General features: G+C 44.4%; 1 protein-coding gene across 1 annotated transcript; it reads right to left on the minus strand.

The window, feature by feature from the left end:
* Positions 1-2,627: 2,627 nt before the first annotated feature.
* On the minus strand, positions 2,628-15,406 carry Rnf135 (ring finger protein 135). The gene is made up of 5 exons (XM_038328715.1): positions 15,040-15,406; positions 12,408-12,554; positions 9,703-9,865; positions 6,174-6,251; positions 2,628-4,556 (listed from the first exon to the last, which is right to left on the minus strand). The coding sequence occupies exons 1-5, from the start codon at positions 15,397-15,399 to the stop codon at positions 4,027-4,029; spliced, it is 1,278 nt and encodes a 425-aa protein (XP_038184643.1). The 5' UTR covers positions 15,400-15,406; the 3' UTR covers positions 2,628-4,026.
* Positions 15,407-15,832: the final 426 nt, after the last annotated feature.

The following is a 15,832-nucleotide window of genomic DNA, read 5'->3' on the forward strand; positions in this document are numbered from 1 at the left end:
AAAAAATTAATTATCCTAAATAACGAGAAATCCCTAATGTTGCCTGGTACATGGTAAATTACATTTAAATATAACATACATTCTGAGTGAAGAAACTTTTTTTGTTTTGTTTTTAAGATAGGGTCTATGTAGTCCTGGCAGCCTGGAACTCAATATATAGAATAGGCCTGCCTTGAACTCAGTTCTGCCTGCCTCTTCCCTCACCTTCTGGGGCCATGGGCCACCACACCCAGTTGAGGAACTGTAACTTCTATCCACATCTCAGTCTGAGGATCAAGCCCCATGATAAAATACACAGCAGAGCAGCACTCGGGAGGCAGAGGCAGGCGGATCTCTGAGTTCGAGGCCAGCCTGGTCTACAAGAGCTAGATCCAGGACAGGCTCTAGAAACTACAGGGAAACCCTGTCTCAAAAAACAAACAAACAAACAAACAAAAAATACACAGCAGAGGAACCCTGTCTTTGGAAAACCAAAAGAAAAACCACACACCAACAAAACACAAGGTAGAAGTCATCCCCGGCAGAGAAACCTGCTGTGGGGACATCACAGATTTATTAGAGGTGTTGAAAGGCTTGGGTGAAGCCTGGAGGACACACTGGCAGCCAGGAGGCTGCGATGGAATTTTACTCCAGTGAGCTAAGGGGGCGCTTTTCTTTCACAAGGCAACCTTTATGCCGCTACCCTGGAGAGACCATTGAGTAGTAGAGCAAAGTGCCTCCCTCTGCCTAGAGATAAGAGGATCTATCTTTTGTGCCTATCAAAGGGAGAACTTGCAACACAACCTCTTGAGTCCCAGGAGGGTGCAGCACCCCAGGCTAGCAGGCAGGCCTGCTGGGTAAGAGAGTGTGCCAGGAGGATGACTGACATTGGGTGGGACAAGGGCTTCACCTACAGGAACTAACATCTTGTGATAATAGAGAAAAACCTTTAGAATCTGTTGGTTTACAGGTAACTAGTTCTACCAATCCAAAAGCTAAGAATACCATCAGACAGCATCCTGACCCATAGAATATCTTCCCCCATCTCTGTATACCTGCGTCACCTGTGTTCCCACCAATGTATTTTAAACTTGCCTTGATTTATGATTTTCTCTTTCATGAAACTGCTTCCACATTGGAACATGTGGTATTTGGGGTAACCGAAATCTGTGTTCCCAGGCTATGGTCATTCAAAATGACTCCAGAATAAACTCTTATTCCCCTTAAGATAAGAACGGTGGTTTTAGGTACCAAGTGTCAGTTCCTAGAGGGCAAAGTCTCTGCTCGGTTTGGCTTGAAGGCATATCACTCAGCACAATCGCTAGTTAACTATGTTGGGAGAGACTTTTTGTTTTGTCTTTTTTTTTTCTAGACAGAATTTTTCTGTGTAGCCCTGACTATCCTGGATCTCACTCTGTAGAACAGGTTGGCCTTGAACTCACAGAGCTTGCCTCTCCTCCCAAGTGCTGGGATTAAAGGCGTGTGCCACTATACCAGGTGGGAGAAACTTTTCAGACCTCCTCTATTGATTGAGACACATCCAGTTTTCTTCTAATTTTTCTCAAGCTCCTTCAAGTACAGTGGCAAACAAGTACTCTTGATTAAGAGATAATCGATATTGAGAAGCTATCGGACCCGCAAATGGCCTGAAATCCCTTAGGAGGCAGTAAAGGCACAGACTATGAACTCTGTATTTCTTCTCCAACACATCCTAGCTGTTCAGTGATGGGGAAGCTCAGCCAATTAACTTGCCTGTGGGGTGTGTCTCTCCCCCTTCCCCCCCCCCCGCCACAAATAGTCTATAAAACATCTGTATACGTTTGTTTTTCCTCTTTGTTTTCCTGCGCTCCGCTGGAACCCTGACTTTGTAAGTTCCCTTTCTTCCCCTTATTAAAGCTGAATATTTTATATTAAAGCTAGTCTGGTTAATTCTATTGACCGCTCGCCAACAGTTCAGCACTAGGTAAATAGCATAATGTGTCTGAAATGCATAAACCTCATCTATAAAACAAAGCTATCTCACGGGCTCCCTTTGAGAAGGAAACGATGCTGGCAAAGAATTCATCATATTGCTTGACATGGAGTGAGGGCTCACATGCCACAGCTAATAGCTCATTCTGAACCCCGAATTCATTTGCTGACTTCACTGTCTTCCTAAGGGCAAAGTGGTTAGCTTACCCACAGCACTATAAATTCAAAAAAGCAAAGCAAATGAATATAATTTTAATCACCTTAGACACATTAAATTTTTTTGTTAACTTAGATGTACCAACCAATGATTCTCAAAACTATGTAGGTCACAAGACATTTGTGAAAAACAAAAAAATTCAATGGATAGTAATTTGATACTTTGTTGCTTGTTCCTGAGAAGAAATCTTTAAGATTAAATATACCCCGAGACGGTAATGAGAAAGATATGTATGTGTATGTGTGTATATACACATATACAAATGTATACATTTAGCTGTCGTTCACCATAGACAGAGTTGGTTCCAGGGCTTCCTCACATAGCAAAATTGGAGGATTCTCAAGTTCTTCATAGAAGATTCATGATGTTTGCATGAAAGCTAATCACTTACAACACTTTGGATTATGTAATTTCTTCAGGTGATACCATGTAGGAAATAATGACAAGAAGTTCACAGATGGTCAGTACAGTTATGATTTATTCTAAAGGTTTTTTGTCATTGTTTTTTGAGACAAAGTTTCTCTGTGTAACAGTCCTGGCTGTCCTAGAACTTGCTCTGTAGACCAGGCTGGCCTCAAACTCACAGAGACCTGCCTGCCTCTGCCTGCTGGGATTAAAGGTCTGCTCCACCATGCCTGGCTGTTTTCTAAGTATTTTTCATCCATAGTTGGTTACTATGGAGATTTCAAGAGAACCTGATAATAAATATTGAAGAAGTCAGGGGGTGATGCTGCACACCTTTAATCCCAGTGCTCAAGAGGCAGAGACAGGTAGATCTCTCTGAGTTCTGAGGCCAGCCTGGTCTACAGAGTGAGTTCCAGAACAGTCAGGGCTACATATAGAGACTCTGTCTCAAATAAACAAACAAAACTCCCAAAACAAAAACAAAACAAATTAAAAAATTTTCAAGGTGATTGCACTGGGTAACAGCCATCATTAAGTTCAAATCCACCATCAAGTCCTGGTTCTGGTACCAAGAAAGGCTGAGGACAGAACTTAGGGCTTTGTGTGTGCAGAGTAAAGGCTCTACCACTAAGCTACACTGCAGCCTGTGTGTTATTTTAAAGCACTAATTCATGGAACAATTATTACACAGCAATTGCTAAGTAACATATAGCCCTTTTTTTGTGTGTCCTTAATGGTCTGCTTCCAATATCACTACAGAAACAAACTGAACTCAGCACAGCAGTGATACTCATGATTTCGGTTTACTACACTGAAAGGCCACAGAATAACAGAAACAATAGCAAAGGCACACAAGGTAGGGTCCAGGAAGGCTCCCTCTCACAAGTCATTGGACAGTGCTCTATCCTCCCAACAGTGGTACTTGGGGACATATCTAGTGTATGCTAGCTAGTGAGTGGGGTTTACCCAGCTATACTGTGGGGCTGGGCTTTTAATTAGGGGTGGGTCAGTCGTGTAAGCATGACTCGTTGACCACAGGGTGACTGAACCTACAGTCAGTCCCAGATGAGTCCTAAGTGATGAAGAATTATTCAAAGTCCCTGTTATTAGGCAAGCTATTCTAAGGCCTTAGAGGTCACCTTCAGGAGAAAGGCCAGGCCAGCTCTTTCTCTTAAATGCCCAAGGTTCAAAGAGCACAAACCCATTTAGTTAATCTTATCCCACACAAAAATGAATAACTTCAAAAGTGGGTGGAGCCATACCATGTAGTCCAAGCTAGCCTTGATTTTGCTGACCAGGTTAGCCTCAAACTTGCAGTGATCCTCCTGCCTCTGCTTCCCATGTGCTAGGGTTACAGACATGTACTACCATATCCAGTTTCCTCAAGTTTCCTAGCTCTAGTTTCCTCTAAACAGAGAGACTAGGAAGCCCATGTTCTAACCCCAGGGGAAGCTTCATGAGTTTACCTGCTTTATTTCCAGGTAGTTTCCAGGACTTAAACCATACAGCCAGAAGGCAGGATGCAGAGGGGAGGAGGCAGAGACCTCACACTCATACAGAAGCCTCTCCTGACCTGAGACTGAGTAGAAGGCCAGCTTCCCCAGCTCAAGGTCCAGCCACACACCCACAACCTCAGGGCGGCCTAAGTGAAGGTCGGTTTTCTTCACCATAGCCCAAGCAGAGAACTGGCCAGGCCCTTTCCACTCTATGCACCAAGAGTCCATAGTCCTTCCCAGCATCTGGTCCCTCTTCATGCCCCACGAAGCCACCCCAACAGCCCAGTGGTTGCAGTTCCTAGTGTCCACTTCCCAGTAATTCTGGCCAGAAGAGAGGGCCTGGGAACATAAGACTTGGCTAATTAAAAATCTCTCCGGACTCCAAGAATAGGGCTGTGGACAACGCGACACAGTCACTGTCCGGCAACTGTTGGAAACCTCCAGGATACAGGAGAGGCTCCTCAGGTCAAAGGTTGGACTGATGGCCCCTGGGGAGACATAAACCACAAGAACATGACAGTCAGTTATTTTTCCAATTGTATGTATGGGTATTTTGCCAGCATGTATGTCTGTGCAGCACACGCATGCAGTGCCCACAAAGTCAAGAAGAGTGTATTAGATCCTCTGGGACTTGAGTTTCAGTTGGTGCTAGGAATCAAACCTGGGTCCTCTGGAAGAGCAGCCAGTGCTCTTAACCATGTAGCCATCTGTCCAGTCAGGGATACTTAGTTTTTGATCATCCATGCTAGAAGTCATTTACTGACTAACAAGAAGTAACATTTTATCTTTTGGGGTAATGTTTAGGTTAAATTGATACACAAACTTGTAGAAAGCTCTACATAACCTTCATGTTGTATAATCAATACCCTGTTCCTGCTTTTATTGTTTTTTTTTTTGGGGGGGGGGTTTCGAGACAGGGTTTCTCTGTAGCTTTGGAGCCTGTCCTGGAACTGACTCTTGTAGACCAGGCTGGCCTCAAACTCACAGAGATCCGCCTCCCTCTGCCTCCCCGGTGTTGGGATTAAAGGCATGTACCACCGCCTCCCGGCTGCTTTTATTGTTTTTAACTCCCATCCGGAAGCTATCTCTGAATCCCATGCAGTACAAGGTCATTCTTAAATTTTCTCAATACCTGTGCTTTGTGAGTATGATAGCTATCTATGACCAGGTCTATGTGTTATTCATTTATATATAATATCTCCTTCCTTCATCCCTTTCTCCTCCCTCCCTTCTTGTCTGTCTAGTGCTGAGAATCAGACCCAGGGTCTTGCACATACTAGACAAATACTCTACTACTGAATCGCACTCCCAGCCCCTGTTGTTAAGTGCTAATATCTGAATATCATGTCTTCTCTACTCCAGGTACTTCTTTCTCTCCCTCCCTCCTGAGCTCTCCTGTAGCCATAAGCCAACTCTACCATGTTACAACCACTGCAAAGATAAGAGAACTGAGACTCTAAGAGGTGGCTTGTCCAGGATTGCACAGCTGTCTACTAGAGCTGCTGCAGACAAACTCGGGACTCCAGGGTGCATGCACTCTTAAGGATCATCTAGCCGAGACAACACAGTATATACGTAAGTGGGGAAATAAGCAGGCAGTTGTGACATCAGCATAGACGTGTCAGCATCTAAGTGTTCAAGGACCTAAGCTGAGCCTCTCAAATCCTCTTTGTCTTTATAGTAAGCTCTCCATATAGAGGGACCTTGCCTAGAAGGAAAAAAATCTAAGAGTATAAAAATCAAAGGTTAGGTCCCACAGCAAGGAGGTGGGCACAGCACCTTCTTGAATCCTACCGCTTATAAGTAGGTTTTCTTTCTTTCTTTTTTTTTTTCAGATTGAGTATCATGTAGCCCAGGCTGGCCTCAAACTATGTAGCTAAGGATATGTTTGAAACTGATCCACCTGCCTCTCTCTCCCAAGTTCTAGGACTACACGGATATACATCACACCAGGTTTATACAGTGCTGGGGACTGATTCCGGGGTCTCTGTGCATGCTAGGAAAGTACTCTGTCTACTGAGCATATCCTAGTCCTAGTAAAGTGTGTGATCTCCTGAGTTATATCCTAGTCCTAGTAAGTGTGCTGAAGTGGACCTCATACTTACGTAGGGCAAACTGAGACCCTTTCCTGGGTACAGGACATCTTTGGACAGGCGGCAGACATAAGGAAGAAGATGGCATTTCTAGGAATTAAAAGAATAATTGGGAGGAGGAAGCCCCATTAGCAAAAGGCAAACTGAAGGTATTCAACTGTCATGATATAGGAACAGGCCTGCATTCTTTCTCATTAGCGTATTCTGGGTGTTTAGGTTATGCCAGACACCACATTCAGACCAAGTATATCTAGCCCCAGTTACCACTCTGGGACTTTTTTTTTTAACTGTTTCGCCCACAAGCCACAAATTCCTTGCTAGCAGAGATCTTATTCATCTCTATATTCTAAGTATTAAGACCCCTATAAACCCCATAGACAGAAAGTGTTTTATGCATATTTATCAGGTAAATTAATACAGTTCCAGAGGATTACAGCCCCTCATATCCAGAATACTAACAACCCCCTGTCAACGCCCTAAACCATTACTATATAAGCTGGTAACCTGGGCTGATGTAAGGTTCATGTCAATTGCTGACACCTCCAACTTCCTTTCCATGTTCCAAAGTTTAATTATTAATTTAGCAATTATATATACTAGACTACAATGACCATGGGAAGGCGGGAACAGAGAAAGGGAGGGAAACCCTATGGCGTGGCAGAGGGGAAATCTTCCACCTGAATCTTTTTTTTTCCATTTTCATGTGTGTGGTGTGTGCACATGTATATATGCAAACTTTTGCATGTGTGGGTACTTGTGCATGTGTATGTGCATGGGGTACGTGAAGGCCTGATATTGATGGTGAGACTCACCCTCAACCACTCTTTCACCTTATTCATTGAGATAGGGTCTACAGAGTTCCATGACAGCCAGGGCTACACAGAGAAACCCTGTCTTGAAAATAAAAAAAAAAAACCACATGTGACACATGCACAACATGAATGAATCTGAAGAATATTATTCTAAATGAAATAAAATAGTCACAAAAAGACAAATACTTTGAGGATGAGTGGGTAACTCAGCGATAGATCATATGCCTGGCATGCATGAAGCCTATTGTTTTGATCACCCCACAAAACACACATATACCCCCCCCCAAAAAAAGAAAAAAAAGGTAGAATCACAATTGCCAGAGGCTGGAGAATGGGAGAATACAGAGCTGCCTGATGGAAATAAAGATTTGGATCTGCAAGATGAAAAAGTTTCATCGAGATGGGTACTACAACCATGCAAATATTGTAAATATAATGAACAGTTGGCTGAGTATAGCTATAATATATTTATTTATTTATTTATTCCTAAGTATACAAAGCTAGCAGTAGCCAGGGTGAGCGGAGTAATCTTGGGAGGCCAGAGCCAATGTCTAAATGCCTAATGGGCATCTATCATTGTTTCTTTTTTGTTGTTGTTGGTTGGTTTTTTGTTTGTTTGTTTGTTTTGGTTTTTCGAGACAGGGTTTCCCTGTAGTTTCTAGAGCCTGTCCTGGAACTAGCTCTTGTAGACCAGGCTGGCCTCGAACTCAGAGATCCGCCTGCCTCTGTCTCCCGAGTGCTGGGATTAAAGGCGTGTGCCACCACCGCCCGGCTGTTTGTTTGTTTTTTGCTTTTTTTTTGAGACAGGGTTTCTTTGTAGCTTTGGAGCCTTATAGACCAGGCTGGCCTCAATCTCTTCTTACTACTATTTCCCCCACCCCACCCCCACATTCTTTTTGAGACAGGATCTCTCTCACATACCCCAGATTGGCCTTGAACTCCTGATGTACCCATCTCCACCTCCCAAGTACTGGGATTAGAGGTATGTACTGCTATGTCTAGTTTCATGTCTTGTTAGTAAAAACATTTATTAATTAAAAAATAAAAATAGGGCTGATCAGATAATTCAATGTGTAAAAAAATACTTGCTGCCAAGTCTGATCAGATAATTCAATGGGTAAAAAAATACTTGCTGCCAAGTCTAATGATCTCAGTTCAATTCCCACAGGATATAAGGAGAGAATTATCTTTCCCAAATTATCCTTTTACCTACACACATATTGTGGCAAGTGCATATACAAGATCATAAGCATGTACATATACACGATACACAAACACACACACACACACACATATATATATACATACATACATACATACATACATACATGTTTGTTTTTTAAAAAGATACAAGGCTGGGTAGTGGTGGAGCACACCTTTAATGCCAGCCCTTGGGAAGCAGAGGTAGGTGGATCTCTGAGTTTGAGGTCAGCCTGGTCTACAGAGTGAGTTCCATGACAGCCAGGACCACACAGAAAAACCTTGTTTCAAAAAAAATTTTTTTTAAAGACACAAAATAAAAATCAGCTAGGGAAAGTAGACAACATATGTGGTTCAGCTACTCTGGAGGCAGAAAAGTCGCTTAAGCCTAGGGTTTGAGGTCAGCCTGAGCAACATAAAAAGACCTCATCTCAAAAATGAGAACAGGGGCTGGCAAGGGGCTGGAGAGATGGCCCAGTAGCTGAGAGCACTGTTGCTCTGATTGAAGACCTTGGTTTGGTCCCCAGCACCCACATGCTCACAACCATCCCTAACTCCAGCCCCAGGGACCCTGACATTCTACCCTCTTCTGACCTTTGGGGGCATGAGACATACACAGGGTGCACAGGCACACATGCGGGCAAACACCCACACAAAGGAACTAAAACTAAAACAGCGATAGCAGGGAGCAGAGACGGCTCAACGGGCAAAGGCACCTGTTGCCAAGCCCAACAGCCTGAGCTGATTCCCAGATCACACGAGGGGAAGGAGAGAACAATTTCTGCAAGTTGTCGCCTGACTTCCCTCCACATGGGAGATGTGGCGGGCACATGCCCACAACCACCACCACCACAAATGTAAGTAGAAATGGAAACAAAAAGTCCAAATCAGCTTATATCCAAACTCCTCCAGCAAACAGCAAAGATGAGCCACATGCTGGGATCCAGGGTCACGAGTCTTAAAAATGGGAGTTTCGCTTTACTCAGGGCCTATGCTACAGAAAAAATCCCTTATGTTCCATATCCCAAACTGTCCACAGCCATGACCATACCTCAGCCTACTCCTACTCAACTTACACCACCACAGAAAAAAGCAGACATGCTCTAGGTCCTGTTCCCAAAGGACAAAGCCAGGGGCACTTGGTCATTCTATCCTGATGTGAGATGTCCTTCTGCATATGTGTTGTTTTTCCTGGTTGATGAATAAAGCTGTTTCGGCCAATGGTTTAGCAGAGTAAAGTCAGGTGGGAAATCCAAAAATAGATATATAGAGAGAGTAGGCAGAGTCAAGGAGACACCAGGTAGCCACTGATAGCAGTAAGCCACAGCCTCATGGCGATAGATAGATGAATACAAATGGGTTAATTTAAGATGTAAGAGCTACCTAGGAGTATGTCTGAGCCATCGGTCAAACAGTGTTGTAATTAATATAGTTCTGTGATTATTCAGATCTGGGTGGTCGAGAAACCAAAGCACAGTCTCCATTTACAGCACCCAACTCTCTCAGTCAGTCCGGCTCCCTCAGCTCACCTGGAACTTGTTCTCTAGGAGCTTCTTCCCATGTGACTCCGCCTTGCAGTTTTTCTTGAATCTCTTGTAAATTATGGAGAATCTCTCGAATTTTCCTCTCGGATGCACTGGATGCTACTGCCTTCAGAGAACTCAAGGAATGTTCCTTCTCAGAGGAAGAAGCCTATTGATCAATGAGGAAACAAGTAAATAAAAGCCAACTATGGAACTCATCAAATACACTCAAGAGCCACCTTCCATCCACAGTTTTTTGTTTCATTTAAGTCTAAACAGGCTTTTAAAAACAAAATTAGGGGTTGGAGAGATGGCTCAATGATTAAGAACAATGGCTGATCTTCTAGAACATAGGTTTAGCAACAGGCATGCCTATGGGCACAGACATACATGCAGATAAAACACCATACACATAAAAACAAATAATATTCCCTAGCAGAATGCAGTGAGTCATGTTTATAACTCAAGCCCTTAAGATTCCTGCATAAATATTTTTTTAAAAGTCCTGAAGTGGACTAGAGAGATGGCTCAGTGGTTAAGAGCACCACCTTCTATTCCAAAGGTCCTGGGTTCAATTCCCAGCAACCACATGGTGGCTCACAACCAACTGTAATGAGATCTGGTGCCCTTTTCTGGCCTGCAGGCAGAGTACTGAGAATACTGTATACATAATAAATAAATAAATCTTTAAAATAAATAAATAAAAATAATAAAACGTTCTGAAGCAAGAAGACTGCTATGAGTTCAAGATTAACCTAGGCTACAAAGTAAGATTCTGTCTCAAAACAAAAATCATGATACTGGAGCATTTTTTTCACAATGTTTTTTTCAAGACAGGGTTTCTCTGTGCAGCCCTGGCCGTCCTGGAACTAGCTTTGTAGACTAGGCTGGCCTCGAACTCACAGAGATCCACCTGCTTCTACCTCCTAAGTGCTGGAATTAAAATCATGCACCAGGACCAGCACCCAGAACATTTATTTCTTTTTATTTTATGTTTATGAATGCTTTGCCTATCTATTTGTATATATGTATCACATGATGTGGGATTCCCCTCTATATGCTATGAATATGTTTTATTACCATTGGTTAATAAAGAGGCTGATTTGGCCTATGGCAGGGAAGAATACAGGTAGGCAGGAAACTAAACTGAATACAGGGAGAAAAAGGCAGAGTCAGGCAGACACCATGTTGCTTCCAACAAGCCACAACAAGATCCCATCACTAAAGGAGAAAGGGGGCATTAGCAAGATGGCTCATCTGGTAAAGGTGCTTGCTGCACAAGCCTGGTGATGCCTTGAGTTAAATCCCTGGGACTTACTGTGAAAGACGCAATCAGACTCCTGAAAGCTGTGCTCTGACCTCCCCTACACACACATGCTCTCGCCTGCACACAGACACCCCCCCACACACACTCTCTCCCCTACACACACATGCTCTCGCCTGCACACAGACACCCCCCACACTCTCTCCCCTACACACACATGCTCTCGCCTGCACACAGACACTCCACACACACACTCTCTCCCCTACACACACATGCTCTCGCTTGTACACAGACACCCCCTACACAACTCTCTCCCCTACACACACAAACTCTTTCTTCCATACAATTATAGAATATTTTTTAAGAAGTCACTGAATGGGGCTGGGCGGTGGTCGGCCTTTAATCCCAGCACTTGGGAGGCAGAGGCAGGTGGACCTCTGTGAGTTCAAGGCCAGCCTAGTCTACAGAGCCCAGTTCCTGGACAGCCATGGCTGTAACTTAGAGAAACCCTGCCTCAAAACAACAACAAACAAACAAGGTCACTGAATGGGGCTGGAGGGTGGCAGTTAAGAACACGTGCTCTTGCTGAGGACCTGAGTTCAGTTCCCGGCACCCACGTGATGACTCATACTCATCTGTAACTTTGATTCCAGGGGATCCAACATCCTCTCTGACTTCTACAGGCATCAGGCATACCCATGGTGTGTGTGTGTGTATGTGTGTGTGTGTGTGTATTAATGCAGGCAAAACACCCATACACATAAAATAAGATAAATACATCTTTAAAAAAAATTTAAAGGCCACTGAAGAGAAGGACTTTCGAATCTGTGGGATTTACCAAGAAATCGTTGGTGATTTTAGAGAGGGTTGATTGAGTGGAGTGGGAAGGACAGATCCCAGCCCACTTGAAGCTTTCATTAGCTCATGTATATCATGTCAGATTTCTAATCTCCCATATTTGGCAGTAAAGAAAATAGTAAAACGTTGCCAGGTGGTGGTGGTGCACGCCTTTAATCCCAGCACTCAGGAGGCAGAGGCAGAAGAATCTTTGTGAGTTTGAGGCCAGCCTGGTCTACAAGAGCTAGTTCCAGGACAGGCCCCAAAGTTACTGAGAAACCCTGTCTCAAAAAACCAGAAAAAAAAGCCGGGTGGTGGTGGCACACGCCTTTAATCCCAGCACTCGGGAGACAGAGGCAGGTGGATCTCTGAGTTCGAGGCCAGCCTGGTCTACAAGAGCTAGATCCAGGACAGGCTCTAGAAACTACAGGGAAACCTTGTCTCGCAAAAAAAAAAAAAAAAAAAAGAAAAAAAGAAAAAAAAAAGAAAGAAAAGAAAAAGAAGAAATAGTAAAGCGTGAGACCTGTTGCATTCCATGATTCCATGTCTCAGACTGCTCTAGCTGGAAGCGGTCCTTCACCCTGGCTCTTCCTTTCCCACCTGAACCTACCATGCCCAGGATGCCTCGTTCATTGTCCGGTCCGGATCCCGACAGAGGACTTTGCGTTGGAAGGCTCTTGACAACATCCACAAGCTGTCGCACCAGTTCTGTCAGCTTCTGGATGACTTCTTTCGTGGCGCTTTTCTGTACTGTCACCTTTAAAAGAGCAAAACGGGGTTTCTGATTCCCAAAAACTGGACCCAGGACCACCACTCAATAAAGGGAGCTATACATGCTACGGCAGCAGCATGAAAGAAAACATTCAGAGTGATAGCAAAGATTGGAGAGCCAAGAAACAAATCTTCAGATGTACCTAAGATGAATTTTTACAAGAATGCCAAGACTGCTTAAAGGCGCAGTCTTTTCAGCAAATGCTACTAGAAATGTGTATCTGTATACCAATGAATGAGGCTAGATTCTTTGGTTTGATTTTGAAACAGGGTCTCTCTACAGAGTCCTGGCTGTCTTGGAACTTTGTATGTAGACCAGGCTGGCCTGAAACTCTAGAGATCTGGCTGTCTTTGCCTCCTGAGTACTGGGATTAAAGGAATGTTCCACCCTGCTTGAAGTTAGATGCTTACCTAACACTATATAGAAAATTAAAGGGGGCTGGAGAAATGGCTCAGTGGTTAAGAGCATCGTCTGCTCTTCCAGAGGTCCTGAGTTCAATTCCCAGCAACCACATGGTGGCTCACAACCATCTGTAATGAGGTCCGGTGCCCTCTTCTGGCCTGCAGGCATACATACAGACAGAATATTGTATACATAATAAATAAATTTATTTTAAAAAGTGAAAATTAAATGAGGAGGCTGGGGGAAAGTGCATGCCCGGTACATCTGAGGCCCTCAGATCAGTCCCCAACTGAGTAAAATTGAAAATAGGAAGTCAGCTGTAAGGTAATGTACATTGTAGCCGTAATTATAATAGTAGAATGTAGAAGTAATTCAAATGTTCATTGCTAAATAAATTGATTAGAAAGTGATATAGGCACACAAATGACAATCACCTAAAGCAAGGATGTGCTGATACATGCTACAACATGAATCAGCCCAGAAACTATTGGGAGAAAAGAAGTTAGACACAAGGGGACATGGAATAGTCCCATTTATATGAAATATGTAGGATAGGTAAATTCAGAGACATAAAATAGATTGTTGTGGAATACTATTTCAGCTAGGTAAACATGTGTTACATTTTGTCACATTTGTTTATGCTGCAGAATATTTAACTGTATAAAGATGTGTTACATTTGTTTATGCTGTATTTGTTTAACAATGTAAGGATGTGCTTAATTATGTAAACATGTGTTGCTTTGTTTCATCTTGCCTGCCTAAGGCACCTGGTTGGTCTACTAAAGCGCTGAATGAGCAATATCTAGGCAGAGAAAGGAGGGAGAGAGAAAGAGAGAGAGAGAGAGAGAGAGAGAGAGAGAGAGAGAGAGAGAGAGAGAGAGAGCTTCCTACCAACTGACCAACCAACCCAAGGCAAGAACCAAGAAGCCAAGCAGCCAACTGAACAAGTGAAGCAGTGAAAGTAAGCTTAAAAAATAAATAAAAAGCCCTGAGGCGAAAGGTAGAAAAAGAAAAGCAGGCCAGGCAGTGGTGGTCCACGTCTTTAATCCCAACACCTGGGAGGCAAAGGTAGGCGGATCTCTTTGAGTTCCAGGCCAGCCTGGTTTACAAAGCAAATTCTAGGATAGCAACACCCAGGACTCTTACACAGAGAAACCCCATCTGGAAAAACCAAAAATAAAAAACTAAAAAGGCTCCGTGTCATGATTTGAGAGCTGATTGGTCACTCAAAAGAAAAAGCCTGCTACAATGAGACGTGTGCGCAGGCTGGAGGAATCAGGTGTTATTGCTTAGTGGGTACAGAGGTTCTATTTGTGGTGATGAAATCGCTTTGGAAACAGCGCTGACAGAAGCACAGTATTGGAGAGGTGACAAATGCCATCGAACTGTACACTAAAAAAGTTGTGCAAATCGTTGGTCGGTCATGGTGGCACATGCCTTTAATGCCAGCTCTTGAAAAGCAGAGGCAAGCGGAGCTCTGGGTTCAAGTGTTCCACACCTGTAATCGCAGACTTGAAAAGGCAAGGCAGGCACAGGTCATCACTCACTCCAGGTTCAAGGCCAGCGTGGTCTACACTAGTTAGGGCCTGTCTCAATAAATAAGTAGAATTAAGTAGTGCTAAAGTAGCAAATTTTATGGTGAATATATATAATACATATTATATATATATATACACATATAATAAAATTTATACATATTCTACCACACTAAAAATTTTCAGACACCACAGAAAAGCTGGCGAAAAAAAATGGTAATATGGAAGGGTGCACGACACCTCGGTGGGATGGGATTTAGAATAACTATTACTTGTGAGATTTTTAACGGTTGTTTGTGACCAGACCTTACTACGTAGTTCTGGCTGGTGTGGGGCATGCCCCTGTTTTCAGCCTCTCAAATCCTGGGATTACAGGCGTGCATTCTCCACGCCGGACTTTTCAGCTTCTTTATACAACTCTGAACTTTTCAAAGATTACACTGATTAAATCACGGAGCGGAAGAAGAGATCGGGAAGGCAGGAGAGGCCCAAGAGGGCGCACCCGGGCTGCCAGAGCGATGCGGGCTTCCTACCGGCGGCTGCGTGGGGCGACGCGGCGGAATGGGCGCGGGCGCGGGCGCGGGCGCGAGAGCGGTTTCGGGGCCAGCCTCGAGCGCCGCTTGGCGGTACTTGTCCGCCAGGTCCTGCAGCAGCGGGTTCTTGCGCAGCGTGGGCTTCGCCTCCAGGGCCTCCCGGCAGGTGGGGCAGACCCACGGGCGGCCACCCACGCCGGCGCGCTGCTTGACCCACAAGTCATCGAGGCACCGGTAGCAGAAGCTGTGGCCGCAGGGCAGCGTGGTGGGCCAGTCCAGCAACTCTCGGCAGATAATGCAGCTCAGGTCCTCCTCGCTCAGCCACACAAGGATTGCACTGCCTAGGGCAGGGGCCGCCATACTGGGCGGTGGCCAGAATGCCCAGTAAAGTTCCGCTCCGCTCCACCCACTTCCTCAGCTTCGCCCCGCCCACAGCCCCACCTCCTCAACCCCTCCCCCTCCAGCTGCTCGCAGTGTTCCCAGCCTCTAAAAGCGCTGGCTGGCCTCCAGCCTGGAAAGCCATTTCTCTCAATCTTCTGGCTCATGCTCATCTATCCATCAACATGCAACCCCAACAATTTAAGCTATGTCTTAAGAGGGTTCACTTCAGGAACCCATTTTAGGGTTGCACCTACTCGGTGTCGTATTTCATTTTTTGAGATCTGTGCCAACAAAACAAAACCAGGCCAGCATGGTCTACAGAGCTAGTTCCAGGACAGTCAGGGCTACACAGAGAAACCCGGCTTCGACAAACCAACAAATAAATAAACAAATGAATGAATGGATAAGTAAA

This window comes from Arvicola amphibius, chromosome 4 (genome assembly GCF_903992535.2).
Source record: "Arvicola amphibius chromosome 4, mArvAmp1.2, whole genome shotgun sequence".
Lineage (NCBI taxonomy): Eukaryota > Metazoa > Chordata > Mammalia > Rodentia > Cricetidae > Arvicola > Arvicola amphibius.